General features: G+C 37.8%; 2 protein-coding genes across 3 annotated transcripts in view; one reads left to right on the forward strand and one right to left on the reverse strand.

Moving 5' to 3' along the window:
* LOC139941387 (uncharacterized) overlaps nt 1–15154 on the forward strand; it is a 64097-nt gene that overhangs the window by 38811 nt on the left and 10132 nt on the right. The gene's annotated exons all lie outside the window — the stretch shown is intronic.
* Nucleotides 5433–14684, reverse strand: LOC139941386 (lysosomal acid glucosylceramidase-like). 2 transcript variants are annotated; one of them, XM_071937851.1, is made up of 11 exons: nt 14398–14684; nt 13323–13462; nt 12263–12457; nt 11351–11503; nt 10015–10148; nt 9004–9176; nt 8313–8547; nt 7658–7882; nt 7314–7477; nt 7043–7162; nt 5433–6600 (listed from the first exon to the last, which is right to left on the reverse strand). In XM_071937851.1, exons 2-11 carry the CDS (start codon nt 13423–13425, stop codon nt 6501–6503), a joined length of 1602 nt encoding a protein of 533 aa, XP_071793952.1. In that variant the 5' UTR covers nt 13426–13462; nt 14398–14684; the 3' UTR covers nt 5433–6500. The 2 variants fall into 2 exon arrangements, with proteins under 2 accessions (XP_071793952.1, XP_071793951.1); XM_071937850.1 differs by having other exon boundaries at nt 14421–14683.

The following is a 15154-nucleotide window of genomic DNA, read 5'->3' on the forward strand; positions in this document are numbered from 1 at the left end:
CAACACTGTAAATAACACTGTGTGGACGTGTGTAAGTGCACAAAATATTTCAAGTCCCTACACTACATGTGAACTTCTTTTGTTTTCGGGTCCACACTTTTTGTAAAGAATTAAAACAGACTCGCGGGGAACCCAGCTAGATAGCTGGAGCTTGTAATGTGACCACTGCAGAGTTGTACATAGTTTTTGTGTTTTTGCTTATCGTTGAAAATATTCATTTGGAAAGTTATTAATTGGATATAGCAAATATTTCCCCCTCCCTGTTAAACAGTGGCTTTAAAAAAAAGAAAATGTGTATTAAGATGTTATAAGTTTAAAACAATTAATGATTAGGGAACAATATGTGCGTATATAAGAATTACTGTTTTCTATATATAATTTTTCTGTTAATCCATTTATTCTCTTACAATAAATAATAAGTAAATGGTACACAATGGTTAATTTTTTGTCCATTGCTATGCAAAGTTCTCCAAGTGGATTGTTTTTTAGGTTACTGATTATTTTTTTGTTGAAAGTTGCATCTCCTTAAGGTGATCCCTCTCCTGCCACTAAACTTGGATAAAGTCCCTGACTACCCAGCAGTTACAAGTTCAATGGCTTCTGACTGACACCCCTGCCGTCAATTTCACCAAACTCTTCCTAACCTAGGAATAATTTTAGGACTTAACTTCCATATCCAAATACATAGGAAGCATTGAACCCTCCAAAGTTGGGAAGGGTTACTCGTCCTAACTCGAGTTAGGATTAATCTTAGCGTTTCGTGAAATCAGCTGCAGAACAAAGAGACTGCCAACATAGGGCTAGATAGCTCAGCTGGTAGAGCACCGACACATTAATCCACAGGTTGTTGGTTCAAGTCCCGCTCTATTAAATTTTTTTGTGTTCGGACTTTTTCTAGGGGAAACAACTAAATACCAATTCTCAAGTTTTACAAATACAAATTTCTTATTAAAGGAACACGTTGCCTTGGATCGGACGAGTTGGTCTATAAAAATGCGTTTGTAACCGTTTGTTATAAAATGCATATGGTTAGAAAGATGTTTCAAAAGTAGAATACAATGATCTACACAAGTTTGCCTCGAAATTGCGTGGTTTTCCTTATACTTTGCGAAATAACACGGTCGGCCATTTATGGGAGTCAAAAAATTGACTCCCATAAATGGCCGACCGTGTTAGTCCACGGGGTAAAAGGAAAACCACGCAATTTCGAGGCATGTTTGTGTGGATCATTGTATTCTACTTTTACAACATCTTTCTACCTATATGCATTTCATAACAAACGGTTACAAACACTTTATAGACCAACTCGTCCGATCAAAGGCAACGTGCTCCCTTAAGCAAAAATGAAAAGGTGCTAATCGTTTGCAAAATAAATTAAGTTTACACATTTGGAATGATGACAGCAATTTTAATTTGACTTATTCAGGAATTGTCACCCAAAAATATTAGAGGAATCCATTCAACAACAAAAATCTACTACCTACCTCTGTCAACTATATTTAAATAATTTTCTTTTATAAATATTAATTTTGACAGTCACACCTTATATTATTTCATTGCGTGCTCATCGTTAAGTTTCTTAATGTTTCACGACTTGAGGCTGTTACAGTTTTTGGTTGGTATTCTGTCGTTGGATAAAGAAGCTGTAACTGGCCGATATGCTGTGATTTTTTTAAGGTATTATCAAGGATTTGTAAGGATAACAATGCATTATTTATGTTAGTCTGAAAGCTTACTGATTATGATGTTTATAGTGCTTTCTTTAAGATTTTCCAGTTTTTTGTTCTTGTTTGAGCCTTAAATTCCTACCTCATTGTAAAGAATTTTCTTAAGCAAAATCAAGCACAACTTCGGTAAATTTGATTTAAATGAAGCAATATCTCTCAAGTTGTCATTGTACATGTATAAACTTCTTGCAAAAGCATAAAAATACAGTGTACCCTGTAAAGTGTGGTGTCTTAAAGCATGGACTTCCTGCATACACGATTTGTACACAACTCGTTTGAGGTACACGGAAAATCTTGGAATTTGTTGAGATTGTACCGTCTGATTTTTATCAACTTTTTATTTGAAGAAAGGGGCACATCTTAAAACTTGTTCAGCTGCTGTTTTTATAACTCTTGAATTGGTGTGGGAATATGACACAAAATGTTAAAATGTCCCATTTGATGGGTGTGGTATCTTGCCTGCCAGAAAATGACCAGGAATGTACAAGGTTACTCTTTTTGTAAACGAGGGCTACTTGGTCTATAAGTCTGTTTAGGCAGTTCTTTATTGAAGTAGATCACCTAATATGGTCCTCTTTAAATTTCACATTTTCTTCAAAAATGCCTGGATCTGAAAACTTTGTGGAGATTTTGGACAGTATTTATCTGTCATTGAACATTTTTTGTTCTAAATTTGCACAATAAGATTTTGTTCTTTTTTTAATTATTACCGATTCTTGATGTCGTTGCACTACCCAGCACAGTCTCTGGTTGTATATTGGGGGGGGGGGGGGGTTAAATCAAGTGTGTGTGAATTCTTGCAGTTTTTTGAGCTGCTATATGTATTTTTGCAATGTCCTGTGCAAAATTTCACATTAATGTATCTTCAGTATTAGAACTTTAACTTTAGAAAGTCGGTTAGCGCACTTGCTTGTTGTACTTTCATATTGGACACAGCTTTCATTCCCTCCCCCAAAATGTTGAAATGTTTCGTAATGCTGCATCCAAAATATGTAGAAATTATTACCAGTATAGATGTCACAATAGTACAACACCCCTAATTGTTTACTCGTCTGGTCAACGGTATATGCACATAGCATGGCCCAATTTCGTAAAGCACAGGCATTATAAACTTGCTAAGCTCAGAAAAAAATAGATTACCAACTAAAAGTGTCATGGAGTGTCATGGTGGTCCACTTGAATTCTTGTCCCACACCATTGTGTCTTAAGTAGACCTTTGTGGCACATAATTGTATGAATTTAGTCTACTCTTGTTGTAGACTCCTGCCGAAGGGGTGTTATAACCTCAGCTAACGCACAATTAGTATTTTGAAAAATAATAATCTTGTTTAATCTTGTACTGTCCATTGGAGGTCAAATAGCTGAATACACCTCCATGATTATGTAACTGCTGCAATTAAATATTGTGGTTTTGTTTATATTTTATCACAGTAATATTACCCAAACGCACAAAAACCTTAGAAAGGGCAGGCATAGATCTTGTGACAAATTTTGGACGTTTTGTTATTGATGTTTTAGCATTACCTTTGGTATTTCCCAAACATGGGTTTCATTCTCAGGTTTGGGCTCTATCATCAGTATTGGAGCAGTGTATTGGTATGGTGTTTCAACATCAAATAGAGCTGATAGCCTAAACCGATGTTTGGAAAAGGCCTTTCATCTTTCATTTGTTTATTAGGGTCAAGTGTATCCTAACGATGTACAGTAGAATTTGTTGTCAGTGAAAAATAATATTTTGGGTCGAGTTTGATTATTTTAATGATTGGTATTGATTCTCTTTTAAAGTGTTCAATTAACTCAGAAAAATGGTTGTTATGCATTTGTTAGGAAAATAAAAAAAATTAAATATAACAATTTGAAGAACAAAAGTTGTTGTGGTGATTTTACATTCATTTGTCACCTGTTGTATATACCTGATACTGGTGACTTGCTGCTCAAGTGATAATTTTTAGATTTTTATCTGAATTCAGACTTTAAGACTGCCTGGTAGACACGAAATGTTGGGTGTTTCGCCAAATTAAAGTTAGTTGTGCTATTTGATCTACTTCTCTAGTGCTGAGATTCGTTCCGAAAAAGGCTTCTTGGAATCTATAACTCCAGAGGCTACTTGAAGGTACAAATGCCTTCATTTCAAAGTACCTCCTAAGGGTTCCGACTGCATGTTTTATGAATACCCCTGGGTTTTACTTCCTACCTCTACTCTGGAGCAGGGGAGGCCATTCCCCCAACACCCCCCCCCTTGCACGCACGTCAAATGCGGCGACTGTGCCACATGCTGCGACTGTGCCACATGCGACGACTGTGCCATGCTCACCATTTTGGTTGTCAAAAGGTTTACGTGTAATCGCTGCGCCGCCTAAAATGTGCACTTTACTGAATAACACACAGTCCGCATTGCCCACCAGTATGGCGGTTCCAAGATTTTCTGATGATGACGTCAGTTGAATTGGGTCAATACAGCCAATAAGACTGGTGGTTATGGTAATAACATGATAGTAACTCATGTTCATATTGTTGGGCTCCGACTCAGACTTAATAAAAGCAGACTTATTATGCCTTTAAGCTGGAAAACTCATTTTAATAATCAGTCCTGATAAAATTACAAAATATCAAACACTTATCATAACAATTTCAGTGACATTTTCATACTGTATGAGGTTTTATCAGTTTTAAGATAATAAAAGGCCGGACACAACTTCAATCTTAATTTCATTTTGTGCGATCATCAATGTACAATACTACGACGCCATATTTACATGGAAAATACACATTTTATGTATGTAACTTTGGTTACCTGATATTATATGTACATGATTCACAGATTCCTTCACAGTATAAAGAATGTACCTATTTAAAAAAAAATTCCTATCGTCTGTAACAGAATCCTCTGTAGCCCTGGCAGATATCTAAGCCTTAGTAGACATTATCCTCCCTGCTTTAGGTATGGCTACGGCTAGAATGACTGGTATAGTACATCCTTAGCAACAGTCATAGCCGTAACTGAGCTGCCAATAAGCCATTTGTGCGTTAGATTTGAATAAAGTATTGTACAATGACTTGCTTAGTCACAAGTTACTGCTTACATTTGAATTCCTCAGACTAAAGAGACAGTTGCCAAGAGATGGTCTTTTGTGGTCACCACATGAAGTATCACGTTCTCTTAAAAAATAAATCAACAGTATTATAAATATTGCTATAAAAGAATCCAACACCATAGAATGTACAGTTTACAAAATATTGCTTTCCAAGCACGCAATGTAAACAAACCAATTACTTCAATTTTTGTTGGCTTTGTTCTTTCATTTTTCCAACTGCATGAGGAGCATAAAAGCAATGCTTTAAAAAACTGCAGCACAGTAGATAATCTTATCCGAGCTTCATAATCAGTAAGCTATCAGACTAACGTTAAACAATTTGTTTTAAGTAGGATTTGAAGTAGGATTTGAAACTTTGCATGGTGGAGATAAGATATAGAAGAGTTTGCGGTAACACCATGTAATAACAATCTCTAAATGAGTTGGGGTGGTTCTGAAAAGAACCGTTGGGTTAACTCGACGTTTCGATCAGTATGCTCTGATCGTCTTCTGGAGAATGCTGGACTCTGATGCTGCATGCTGCTTAAGTACTAGGCGGTGGATCAGCGGTGATGCACGAAGGCGGGAAATGTAGGCGGGAAGTGAACTCGATGATGCGTGGTGAAACCTGTTTATTTTAATCGTTACCAATCCTGTAATGACTGGACTCAAGATTTGAATTAAGGCTTACTTCAAAAGACTAGATAACATCTCTACAATGTATTTACAAATACAACAGTTGCATTTGTTGGCCTTGATATTATTAATACTGATATAGTACATTTATAAAATCCTGTCCTCCAAATAACCCACTGCACCCACAGCAATTGCCGTGGTGCCCTGTGCTTTAGCAAAGTTCCAATACAAGTTTACATTTTTACTCTTAGAAAGTGCCCCATTACCAGAGTATATTGCTGTGCCCCTTCAAGAACGAAGTTTCAATCTTATTAGAGCAGATTCTCTCCAGTGGTCGTCATCAGCAAAAATATGCAGACATCTTTTTATACCACGGTAATAGATTGTGAATTTTTTGGGGGTCGAGAACTCGGGATTCTGTGCTCACAGCTAGTGCATAAAATTAGCGTTTGCTCTTTAAGCAAAGAATGGCGATCCCAAACGCAGAATTCGGTGATAATCAGCACGATGATATTGGGCCCAAATCACCTCCAATCTACTATCGTAGTATAAAAAAAAAAACATTGTTGCCAATGTGAGATGGGGTCCAGAGAATTTGTACACCCTCAAAATGTCTAAAAAGGTTTTGCCTTCAAATCACTGGAGTTTTCAGCTTTCTGTATTTTATAAATCCCATCTGCTGAAGAATTATTTTTAAACTTTTAATCGTCCCTTTTTACAATCCACCTCTTAGCCTCACTTCAAATTTGTGCATTCAGTTTTCAAAATAAAGAGTGTCACTTAAAACTTAAGACGCATTCACTTTAAACTCTGATGCAGTCTTCCTTACAACCACTCATAACAAAGTTCCTTTAAAGTTATAACGAGCTCAGTTTTCAAAACAGGGAGCGTCATTTTAGGTTTTGAAGTGTTCAGTCTGCAGACAGTCACTTTAAACGCTGGCGCATTCACCACTACTAAAAATGTCCATTTAAACTCTTTAAAGTATTTAGTCTGCATAGATTGTCACTTTAAAGACGGATGTCTGATTTGAAGCACAGTCGAGGATTCTGATCACTATCCTTTATGAGAATAAATAAGTGTTGATAGAGCGGCCGGCGACCAAAGCATTGATGTATCCACTAGCTGGGTTATAGATGCTGAGTGGCTTGGTCTCGTCCAACCTGAAAGAAAAATCAATTTGATCAGTAAACATTCTATAGAAAAGACCCAGTGAGTACATGGCTTAACTAATTTGGGGGGAATTCAACAAGACTCCAGGACTGGTAACTCAGAATCTTTACTAGACCGGGATTTTATTTAATGAGACCAGAATCAAAATGAGAAGAGACTAGAGTCAAAATTAGAACAAGGTTTTATCATCTAAACTGTTTTATTGGAACAAACACAAAGTGAAGAATATCTCCCCTGTTTTATGGGTGATACGCAGCAGGATTGCACGATATTTTGAACATCATTTTAACATTTTTTTGAAACAACGATGTTGAATTGGAAAACCACAGACCAACTGACTTGTCCTGTCTTGAGTTTACTGGCCTGACACCGACCTCGCTGGCTTCAGTGGTCCAGTGTAAATATCAAGCCCTCCCTAGTAGCTAATCTTACCTGTTCAAAACGACCACTGCAATGGTTTTTCCGTCTGGAAGTTTGAAGGCAAGTTTCTCTAGGGAGTCCTTCCCTGTGGCTGTCATCTGAATACGCTTAGAGCCCGGTGGAATGAATTTACTGTAACAGAAAAAGCAGTTCATCAGGGAAGGAACAACGATTTGCAGTGCAAATCATTCAGCAGGGTGGCTTTGGAATGTTTTTTTTAAGGGCTTAGGGTGAGGGTTAGGGTTAGGGTTAGGGTTAGGGTTAGGGTTAGGGTTACACTCACCTAAAATGACCAAGATGATAAAACATTGGTTGTTTGTAGAAGACGTCTTTCTCTGCATCTATTATAATGGGGCTGTCAACCTCGTTCTTAGCCCAGTTAGGACCTCCTTGAAGATTTAGGGCAAGGTTCCAATCTGTCCAGCCCGTTACCCAGTTACTTAAATCCTGACGAGAGAAAAAACAAATTTCATTTATTTAACATTTCAACCACCCATCTAGGCACTTAACCACAAGGTTCTCTCTTGACTCAGTGGAGGCTGTATAATAGGGACATAAAATTCATTGTCGTTGTCATTGTAATTGTCATTGATGATGTTGTCATTGCCATTGCCACTTGTCACTTACCTGCATGATATCGTGGCTGTACTCTTCCCCACGTTCCCAGCTCCCGAGGACCACGGCAGGCGAGTCTGGAAGGTAACCGTTGCAAGCCTCGGTAGAAAGTATAAACTTGTCCGGGAACAAATTATGAGTGTCGGTCATGACAGACGGAGAGTCAAAGAAGAAATCTGCATACCAGTGAACTCCGGTCCCGGAGATGTATTTCGCTGCCTCGGCATCAGATAAAATCTAATGGACACCAGATAAAAAGAATCAAGGCAGTGAGAATTGATGGCTCCAGTAAGCTCAGGGGTCGATTTCACAAAGTACAAAGATTTATCTTTAAGAATACAAAATCAAAATCAAACTAGACTCCAGTGTCTTTTCAGGATGTTCAAGAGTGAAACCAGGCTTTTTGCTTCATGCAGTCATAAACAGTGAGACGAAGAACAAGGAGCCATTCCGACAGCTTTATTTCACAAAATGCATCTCTTTGGAACTCCTTGCCTGGTGCATGTTTCCCTCCATCCTACAATCTAGACTGTTTTAAGAGGAATATCGAATCCTACCTTCAGCTCCCCTAATTTTTTTTTCACATTTAATAACTTGTCTTCTTGTAGCCCCATACAAAGAGTGACTTATAGCCTTGGAAAGAAATTGCAAAAAAACAGAATTTTACCGTCTGAACGTAACTCGGCAGAAACAGCCTCTGATCGTCCAGTACCATCAATTTAACATCAGCATAACCTGCTTGATGCAATGCAGGTCCAAGATCCTTCTTGATAAAGTCTCTCTCCATTTCAGCGCTGAGATACATAGCCTGCCATGCATTGTCTGTGGCACCGGCCGAGGGTTCGTTCTCTATAGTCAGTCCCCACATTGTCAGGTTATTCAACTTGTAGGCATCGAGAAACCTAAAAGTAAAGAGAAATCACACGAGAAGACCAATCACAAAACCTGTCACACAAGGCAAGTTTTACAGGCAACAGTGCATGCTAAAGGACACCTTTAGCAGCACATGGGTAATTTTCCAAACAATGTGTTATATTGAAAATTCAAATGCGAATGCCTTTCTTCTTGAAGACTAGGTTTCGTGTTGTATTTGTAACCAGATCCATCCTTGTCATAATTGTTAAGCAGAAAATACTGCTTGACATATTTCTCTACTAAGCAAAAATTGATGAGGCACCTGTCAAAGCAATGTAAACTTACAACAAGTTTGGTTTGTAACCCGTTTCTGACTAGCAATACTTTTCTGTGCTTAGCATGTGTTTGTGCTTACAGGCTTGGGCCCTGAGTGTCACCGTTTACGAAAATAAATTTAGAAATCGCAACTTTAGTGTAAATAAAAAAAGTTGATTTATTTTTACTTGACGAAGTAGTTGGCCCACGTCTGATGATATTTGTCACCAGCTTGACCGAGCAGCTGACCTCTGCCGCTCATTTTATTGCTTGTTTTCATCCAAGCCGGAGCCGACCACGGTGAGGCAAATAACTTCACTTCCTTCTTGGACATTGCCAGAGATCTCTGGATGATTGGAATCTAAAAGAGCAAAACCAAGAATGTTAACATGAAACTTTGCTATTGCTGAAATACAAAGCAGGAAGTGACCATGCAAGAACAAAAGACTTTGGTCGGTGTTTTCCAGTTTCTATTGCTCTATATAAACTTACTTATGTTGCAGTCACTGTAATGATGACATTCCTTCCTCCAACACAATGAAAAACACTGTGTAAGTCCACATAGAGTTTCCAGTTCATAAATTAAGTTGACTTCTTTAGTGATCAAGTCCATACTTCGTATGTACATGTAGCGTTAAAACACCCAGGTTTGTCAACTTGGTACTCCAAAAACTTCTTTTTGTTCTCGAATTGTTTGAAAACAAGTGTGGGTGAAGGCTTCCGCCTGTACACCAATGCCTTATTTAAACACGGGTGATCCAACTCACAGTGTTTTGACAGAGAGGGAATGTCCTTGCTTCACTTTTGTGTACCAAACCCAAAATACAACTTCAAGAAAGTTATATTAATTTTTGGTTTTTACCCATATACACCGATGTGTGTAGCACTGTATACTCAGTACTTTCCCGAGTCCTGTGAAAAAAAAATCACAGGCATTTTACTCGGGTGGGATTCGAACCCACGACCTTTGCAATTCTAGAGCAGTGTCATACCAACTAGACCACCGAGATTGCCCGGTAGCTAGAGGCAGTTCGAATCTCTATGTTTTAGCAGCGGGTACTGCAAACGATTTAATAGATGTTAAATTTGCATCGGGGATAAAGAATATTAATTTTTGGTTTTTACCCATATACACCGATGTGTGTAGCACTGTATACTCAGTACTTCAAGAAAGTTCATGACAAAAATGCTATTTATACCTTGAATTTGATATCTTCAGTTACTAGAGAGAACTGTTTGAGATCAAAGTCATTTGGCACATCGTCGTAGGAGTACTCCTTGAGCGAGAAGTCGCAACTTGCCATGGGTATCCGACCAATTGTATACTCAATACCTGCAAAATAAATTCAAGAATTGCATAACTGTTTTGTAGTCACTTTAAGTTGGGTTTCTATCCAGTTGTTGTCACATGTTAAAGAAGTGCAGTTGCAGGCCGCGAGTTTCACAAAGGGCCCTGAAGGCCATGGTCTCCCGTTGCCCTTGTCTTTGCCTTGGTGCCCCTTCAAAAGTTTCCCATAGATTTTAAGATTTTCCGATGGAAGTGCCCTTTTCCAAATGAAAATGACCTTGCCCTCTTAAAGATAAAATTCCAGGCCTGCAGTTGTGAAAGAATTGCAATGGAGCTAGTTCCAGATAAAAAACATTGAACTTTGGACAACAAATGTTTACAAACGTACTTCTGAATACGTCTGTGTCATTTAGGGATAGGATAATTAAAAATAACTGACTAAGGTCCAACATTCAAACCACTGCTCACCACGACTTTAAAAAAGCAGGAAACAGCCTTGAAAACAAAAACCTAATGTTTTGTATTACATAGGGCTAAAAGAAAAGACAACAGCTCGGTGAAACAGTTTCATTCCAGTAACATAAAGTAATGCAGTCAGAAAGAAAAACCAAGAGTGGGCTAAAAGAAGGTTGCGTATTATTAGATCTTACTGGTTTTGTAACAGCAAAAAAATAGTTAATGGCCTGACGTTTCGTCCTTGGCAGAGTTTTTCTTGAGTCTTGGTAACAGGGTAAAATCTTAAGTAGGACACCTTCTTAAATTTTGAAAACTCCAGAGCTGGTCTCAAGAGCATGTATCCAAAATATCTCCTTCATTTATGAGGCATTATTTTTGTTCTTTGGTGTACAGGGTATATATTAATTTTTCTGAAATTGGGTTGGGTTGGTGTGTTAAAACACCTTAGAACCAGTCAAAATTATCTTCAAGTGGTTATTTTAGTTATAAATGGCCTAGTGAAAAAGTCTGTGGACCAGTGAAATGACAGGCTGACTAGTCATGTTGGCCAGCCACCAAAAACTTTAAGGCAGGGCTGATACTTCACAGAGGCAACAAAGGCGATTGCCTCCATGCCCACTGGTCATTGCGTTGGTGCCCTTGAAATGCTTCAATGGAAATATATAATTTTTTCATAGATGCCCTTACTAAGTAAAAACGCCCTGGTGCCCTAGCCCTTTAAAAACCATGACAAAGCATACAGCCATGTTAAGGGCAAACCCTGGCAACATGAAAAGTCCACGTAGACTTACCATTTGTAGAGTAGTAAGATTTGAGCAGGTTGTCCTGTGCTTTACTAGAGAGGTTCATAATATTAATAGTCGCCGAGTCGGTAAATGCTCCTCCAAATCCAAGAATCGTCTGGTACTCAACCGAGGAGTTTATCTTCAGGAGTTGAGACATGTCTGTAAGGAAATCATAAGTGACATGCTTACCCTCCACAATAATGATAATACTAATAAATATTTGGTTTGTGGTAACACCAAGTGTATACTACTTGCTTGGTAGACTATGTTTAAATGTTCAGTATTGTAAAATCAAATTTATTAAAAAAACAAATTTTTACCCATATACACCGATGTGTGTTAGCACTGTATACTCAGTACTTTCCCGAGTCCTGTGAAAAAAAATATCACAGGCATGTTACTCGGGTGGGATTCGAACCCACGACCCTTGCAATTCTAGAGCAGTGTCTTACCAACTAGACTACCGAGGTTGCCCGGTAGCTACAGGCAGTCTATAGGTAAAAAAAAAAAAAAAAAAAAAATTAATATTCTTTATCCCCGATGCAAATTTAGCATCTATTATAAAATCACATTGTTTATACAAGTTTGTATTGAAATAAACGTTGTTGTTGATGATTGTTGATTATGTTCTTTTGAGAACTTGTCTTGCTATGTATTCTACTACAGTGGAGTAGATTTTGGGGGAAAACTAGAGAGACTTCTCAGTTCTAAAAAATGCATAATAAATACATGCTTTTTATTGTTATTATCTTTACAGTCACCGGAGACAGAGTAAATAGTAATAACAATAAACAGTATTTATAAAGCGAGAAAATCTGCCTAAAATGACACAGAGTACTATCAACTCTTTGCAGCGCCTTATCAAAAATCACAGTAAACAATAATAACCTTGTGATGTCAAGATAAACACATTTTTACCTGTAAGATTAGATTTCTTTGCCATTACATGTTGGCTCTTAGAAAATCGGTGGTCGGCCAGACTGCTGGTGATCATGGCAAACGTGCCGGCTTCGATGTTATCAACCGATTGTACTGTATCGCAGTATGTGGCTGAACACTCACACACAAAGGAGGTTGCGTATTGGATAGTTTTTCTTTTGCATTCGACTTCATCTGGAACAGGAAAGAAGTATTAGCATTTTGTGTCTTAAAATCTTTCAACTGATTACAGAATGTATTGTTTAATCACGACATTAATCAGCGTTACAGTGGTCCGCTGGCGAAATTGCCAGTTTAACGTGAGGCCTGGTGGTCACAATTCTCTTTAAGTGTTCCTGCTGGCTACTTCAGTATTAGAGATTTCATGACAAGAAATATTATTGTGGCTAATTTTAAAAACACTTAAAAACATTTATATCCATCCAGAATATTCTTTTCATACCTAACCTTTTTCTGTTGCGGCCCCCAGGAAATGGAAAATTTTTCCTTACAACATCAGCCAATCACCTACAATACCGACTCTTAGGAAGTCAAACTCAAATCTCACCTGTTCACTGAACGGCGCCATGAGCAATGATCATGACCATTGAAATATATCAACGTAAAAATGCACATTGACTGATTAATCATGCAATGGTAAACACATGTTTGTACAAAAGACACTTAACCACTGCTTCGTCCTTCAAGTGGGACATAAAGCCGTTGGTCCCATGTGTTGTGTAACCCATGTAAAAGAACCCAGTGCACTTATCCAAAAGAGAAGGGGTTAGCCCCGGTGTTCCTGGCTGTGGCTGCTGTATGCGCCGTAGCACCTTGTAAACCCTTATAAGGTGCTAAATAATTGGTCTCAGAATGCATTACTGCAGTAACCTATCTTTCTGAGAGTTTGTATATCTCAGCGCCTTGAGTACCTTGTTTGGTAGATACGTGCGCTATATAAGACTTCGATACTATTATTTGGGCCAAAAGTTCTCGATCCTCTTCAAAATAAAACTTCCTGACAAGGATTTTGTAGGATTAGGGAGAGTTGTCTTTCTACCTTGATTGTAAACAGCTTCAACTTGATCGCATCCCTGGAGAACTAAGAGTAGGAGATGAACCATCCAAGCCATCAACACTATTCGTGGCAAATTGCAAGCCATTGTTAAATAATGAAAGACACCCAGGTGATAGCAATCTCTGCAAGAAAAACAAAACAGACTTTAAATTAGGTTTCGGTTCCAGTTTCAGTCGTAAAAAAATGGCAAACTGCACAAATTTTAAACAGCAAAGTAATTATACCTCTTGTATAAGAGTCTTACTAGGTTTCTAAGTTCTAGAAACAGGGGTGATGATTCGGTAAAGGGCCAGAGTTGGGTTAAGGGGAAGGGCGGGGGGATACTCCTAGAACTATGTGGTCCATTCCGATAGCTAGGTTCGTTCCGCTATCGTCTCAACAAAAATGGAGACGATAGCGGAACTAACCTTAGTTCAAGAGGGGGGGGGGTGACAGGGTATTTAATTTAACAATGTCTATTGTATAACTTTTTCTTTTTTTTTTTTTTACTTTTAAACTTGAGTAAAAATTTAACCAAAAATCCGAGAATCACTGAAAACTAATAGTTGTGATAATCGTTTGACAAAATATAGGATAGAAGTAGTTTATCTAAATAAATATTTAAAACAATTTGCCCTAAAAAGGTTTAATTAAACATTAACTTATCATAAGAAATAAAACAAAGATGAGAAAATGCTCTGCTGCTGTAGGTAGTGTTACGTGTTAGAAAAGTTACCTAATAAATGAACTAAAAAGAAATTATAACACCATACCATGGACATGGAAACACACTAAACAGATGTACATTTGTGTTATATGGCAACTGTTAAATAAGGCTCTCTAAAAAAGAAGAAAAAATGAACTACATAGCAGAACAATATTTAAAACAAAATTGACATCTGCAATCGACCGTTATAATAACTTCTACTTGACCATGTTGAGTACTACTAAAACTAGAGACTAGAGTATAACCATTCCTATAATTACAAAAAAAATCATTGTTTACATTTTTAGTAGTGCGTTCAGAACCAATGGTGTTCAAATCTACGTCGGAAAATTCTTCTCGTGAGAAACATACCTCCATGGTTTTACCACACTTACTCTTCTAAAACTAGACTCTAGTCTAGAGCATGTACGTAGAGATTATGGATGAGCTTTCCTTCCGTCTTGTCAAAATGAATAATACTATTCTACTTCTTCGGGCGCAGGGCGGTCACTTTGTGAATGAATGTCACTTGCTGCTCGAAGAATTCTTCGACGTTTTTGATCATGAGGCTTAGTCACATGTGTGTGGGGGTTGTTATTTACATCACGTTTTATATGCTGATTATGTAAAACAATGTATCACGCCACTGTCATTGCTGGTCTTGCACCCGAGTCGCTTGGAACTGTTTTGTACGGACAGTTTGCATTCACGTCATTCAGTTTTGAAACAATCATATACCATGACGGTAGAATTGCATATACTACCGACTTTTAACAAGACTATAATTTATGTGACCGCAAGTGGGCGGGTGTAAAAGGTATTGAACGCCAAAGAGGCAATTATAGAAATCTCTTTTTGTAGAAGAGTAAAACAAATCGATCAACTGTGGTAAATTTTATCAATGAAAAATATCTCTCTGAGGGTACAGGATGTCGTAATACTTGTGTTTTCGAGTTGCTTGGTTAGGCATTTCACACTCAGCTGGCAGCGAAAAGCAAAATTTAATAATTCAAATTATCAAGCTGTCAAGTAATTACAAAATGACACACGGGAAAAAGGGACTGATTGACTGGGGCTGGTTGAAAAAAAAATATCTACCGAAATTATTCCAACATATTTCCCCCTGCAA

This window comes from Asterias amurensis, chromosome 9, assembly GCF_032118995.1.
Source record: "Asterias amurensis chromosome 9, ASM3211899v1".
Taxonomy (NCBI): domain Eukaryota; kingdom Metazoa; phylum Echinodermata; class Asteroidea; order Forcipulatida; family Asteriidae; genus Asterias; species Asterias amurensis.